Source organism: Gavialis gangeticus, unplaced genomic scaffold (assembly GCF_001723915.1).
Source record: "Gavialis gangeticus isolate Ggan-Ray unplaced genomic scaffold, GavGan_comp1, whole genome shotgun sequence".
Taxonomy (NCBI): Eukaryota; Metazoa; Chordata; order Crocodylia; family Gavialidae; genus Gavialis; species Gavialis gangeticus.
The window spans coordinates 20,871,776-20,876,171 of NW_017728997.1; the positions used below are offsets into that span (position 1 = coordinate 20,871,776).

At 41.7% G+C, this 4,396-nt stretch overlaps 1 protein-coding gene across 2 annotated transcripts in view; it reads right to left on the reverse strand.

Moving 5' to 3' along the window:
- LOC109289046 (netrin-4-like) overlaps positions 1–4,396 on the reverse strand; it is a 139,105-nt gene that overhangs the window by 21,965 nt on the left and 112,744 nt on the right. For both annotated transcript variants that reach the window (XM_019504920.1, XM_019504919.1), the window contains exon 5: positions 3,667–3,855. In XM_019504920.1, coding sequence (XP_019360465.1) covers positions 3,667–3,855 — 189 coding nt within the window. The remainder of the gene's footprint in view (positions 1–3,666; positions 3,856–4,396) is intronic.

Consider the following 4,396-nt stretch of genomic DNA (forward strand, 5'->3'; position numbering starts at 1 on the left):
TTTAAAAACAAAACAAAGTCCTTGGAGTGTGATGCATATTCCCTGGTAAATCACAGTGGTTTTTGATGCAGGTCAGGTTTGGGGCTGAATGCCCTACACAAGTGCCTCTTGCATCAAGGACAACAGATATTCAGTTGTAGGTGGTCACCACATTGGTGGCTGATGAAGAAGAGACTGATTCTGACAAAGATGTCATTGAGCCCACCAAATATTACAAGTAAAAGCTTTGTTGCTTTGTTAAGTGGGGTAAAGAGGAAGGAAAGGAACAGCTTCTTTGAGTATGTGTGTACATGCACGCATGTGCACATTTTAATGTTCAAACTCTGTGCTTAGAAAAAGCCTGCATTTTTTTACATAAGCAATGAGTAAGTACAAAAGATGGTGTCAATTTGGAAGTATCCTTTAAGCCTTCAAATAAGCCACAGGAAAGAGCCAAGGATACAGCAGCTTTTCTAACCATTGGTTAGGAAACAATTAGGCTTCGCAAGGCTTCCGAGTCAAAGCTCCCTTACAAGTCTATATTCAGCCTGTTTAATCCTGCATTGTCACCCCCAATAACAAGCAGGTGTGTGCTGTGCTCTGTGGCTCTTTTCAAGTCCTTTACTTTGTTTTTATCTAAGCAGTGTCAAAACAAAGCTCTGCGCATGACCTGGCTCTCATTCATCCCCAGCTGCTAGGAACAGGAGAAGCAAAGAGGTCAGAGACGGGCGAGCTCTCCAGATGAAAAGGAATGGCAGACTCATATTTATGTGTTAAATCTCAGCTGGGATTTTTTTTAAGGGACTGTCTTTGCAGTCTTATAAATGGAAAGTCAGTGATGAGGGATTTGGATAGTACCAGTGTATCCCATTGTTATACAACCCCCTCTCCCCCTTTTTTTCCTAGCTGTGATTAAGAGAGAATGCTGCTGATTATTATGACTAATGCCCAAAGATTCCTTCTGAGCCTGGCAGAGTCCCGTTAACTCGTCAGGAGCCCGAGGGGGCTGTCACAGCAAAACCTAGACTTTGCTCTGGATGGAAGAGCACTCTTCAAGCGTGCTTTCTCGACAGGATTAATGCAGCATTTCATTCAGCTTTTTCATCAGGTTCCCTTTCCTAGCTCAGCATCTACTGTACACACAGGATGAGTTTGGATTCCCTGGGGAGGCTTTTCTCCTTTCCCCACAAATATGAAGCTGAGAAACAAGTTGCTCACACCAAAAACATCTGTATGATCTGCTGCGTCCAATTCATTATTGCTCTCTGTCATTTGCCAGGATCATCAGATGCTGGGATTAATTATTTAGTTTTCATAATCTGGCACTATCTCCATGCTTTCCTTAGGCAAACCAAGCTGAAGTGTACCATCTGCCATATCCAAACCCCCACAAACTTATTCTCTCAGCCGTAGCAGTTCTTCCAGTGATCAGCAGACTGAGGTGTGGTGAAACGCACATGCATGAGTTAAATGTCACTCACGGACAAATTCTCAATCTTCCAGATTGAGCGCATGGATTTGACATAAGAATGGGGGTGCTTTATGGTGGTCCAGGGGATGAAATCTTTCCCTCAAAACACCTATTCCTGCTCTACCTAATATAATTTCTTCCTTCCCACAACCCTGGAGCTTCAAGGCCCTGCCTGTCCTAGTGCTTGTGAGGTTGCAATCACTGCTGGTGCTGCCCCAGACAGAGTAAAACATGGTGAGATTTCCTGCCATGTAAAAGCAGCATTGCACATATGTGCATACTCTCTCTCTCTCTCTCTTTTTCAGGATAATTTCTGCAACACAGTCCTCTCAATATACAGGAAGTCATCCTATTTAGGTAATCAGCTAAATGTCATGGTGGGAATTGCCTTCCTCATCTGTCAGTAAGGTGGAAAAAGGCATAAACTATTATACCCATTAAAAGTATGTCCCTCTGAACAGGCTGACCAAACACTGAATGTCCCTCCCTGTTCCATTCAAATAAAAGGGTGTCACATATTTACCATTTATTTTCTCTGAATAAAAATGTGTGACCTTTTCTTAGGCCTCATACCAGTAAATACTCAAACTCAAAGTGTGACTTCAGGCCTGCAAGGGGTCCCATCCATGCTTCAAGACAAATCCACACTCAGTGCTATGTCAGATTTGAATCTTAGTGTGCAAGCTGTACCTGGTAGGAAAAAAAAAAACTTTTGTGTTTGCCTTTGGGAGCCTTTCTATGCAGCATCTATCATGTTGGGTAAAAAATTTCTATTCCTTACAGTGCTGGCACAAGAAGCACAACTATTTGAAGAGGATATATTTTTGCTTATTAGGCTGTATCCCACTGAAATGTTTTCTTTTGTCTTTTGTAGAGTAGTGGCAAGATGTACAGAGAGGATGGTAACCAGACCAGACAAAAGAAGCAGAGGTAAGACCAGGCTCTGATTTCACGCTGGCAGCCTGTTCTAGGGTTTCTTCCAAGATGAGCTGTAGTTTTAAACAACATTTTTTATTTTCTTGTACTCTCCAGTGCTCCTTGACTTTAATGATTATCTAATATTACACATGATGCTGGTTACCTCACCATCACCCTGCTGTCAAATACCAGAGCTTGTACCCAGATACTTTCAGGTACCATGGGACTGAAATCTAATCTACTGGAACAACCATTCATGCTTATGACAAAACTTTGCTTACAGCACTTCCTCTCAAAGCAGGAATGAGCTACATGAGTTATCTGGAAAGCTTATCATAACAAAAGAGAATTGGGCACATGGTAGATCAGTCAGGAAGCTTCCTTCCCCACCTCCCGCAACTAATGAGTCTCAAGGCACAGTTATGTTATCAAAGAGAAAAACTGTGGGGAATGTCAAGGTATGAGCTAGCAGTAAGATCCAAAGAAACATGAATGTGAAAGAGCAGATGCATAGAAAATATTATAAATAAGGTACATGTGATATTGAAGATCAGAAACAAGAGGGGGTCTACCCAATTTGTCTAGAGTATGCTTGACCAGAGCTAGCAAAGGGACAAATTGCACAATGGATAATGACAGGAATTAATACAGGTCACAAAGGAGAAAGTTCCTCTGTGTCAGCAACCCATGTCAGGAGTGGGTGAAAAATAATTTCAGAGATGAGAGAAAGATCTTCACTCAGAAACACTGGAGGGAAACTGTCCAAAGGGGGAAACAAAAAGATGAATTGTTACCAAATGTTTAAATCTTCTACACTGATATTAAATGGAATCAAAGGTCTAAGATCTGGCAGGAAGTCCAGAGCCTCAGACTCTTTCCCCACCCCTGACAGTCAATATTTTACGTTTGCTTGCACAGAGGATGTAAAATCAAACTGTGGCTTACTGGACCCTCACAGTAGTTGGAATCTATATATACAGTGCACATTGTAAACCTCTTTGGGGTAGAGCTAAATGAAAAATTGGACTCACAAAGATAGGAGCAGCAGCATTTTAAATTCACATGCAGCAAGAGTGAAACCTTCCTTAAAGATTAAATGGCTTCAGAGAATCAAGTTAAGAAAATCAGAGCATTCATTTGATAACAGGAGGAAAGGAACTGTTTTATGAGCCATTTCCACAGGTAGCTGTAACTAACTTTAATGGTTTGGATCAGCTCAGTTCAATATATAATGTTCAACCCCCAAAAAACTTTTGCCACTTATTGGGCCCATGGTGCATTGTACTGGAGTTACTTACGTCTGCAGGCTTCAGGAGAAGACATAGGTTTCTCCTTATCTCGGTAAAACCCAGGTCTGCACCTTTGACACCGATGCCCCTCTGTGTTATGTTTGCAGTTGTCACAGACTCCACCACTGCGCTTTCCTGATGCCAGCCAAACAGCCAGGTCAAAGTGGCAGCTATCCGTATGGTTGTGACAGCGGCACCCTGTTAGGGAGCAAGAAACCACGCTGCTCATTCACTTTTATAATGCTCACAGTGTATGATCCCATTCAAGTGACAAAGTTTTGCTGCAGGGAATTTTTCCATAAATTAATTTGTTCCTATGTTTTGCTTCTGTCCAGCTTCCTCGGTGTAGACAAATAACTAAAAATCTCAAAGCAAAGGAGGCTTCTGGTAATGACCAGCAGGCTTGGATGATCAAATGAAAAAAAACAGTTGTCCCAAACTGTAGAGATTACCTTAGCCTCAAAATTCCACTGACAGGTGAGCCTGAACCAAAACCCTGCATCTGAAAACTGTCTAATTTTGTAAAAGTTCATATTCAAGCCCAGATCTAAACACTAGAACATGTCTCCTTCTACTATCGTCCTCCTATTTATAACCTGTGAGACGTAAGTTTTTGGGTCATACCAGATAAACCTCCATTAGGGATGGTGGGATATTTCTTGGCAACAGTGATTTTGGGCAGACAGCTTTGATTTTCAATACAACCAGTTTTTTTCAGAGTGTCTGCTTTTATATATAT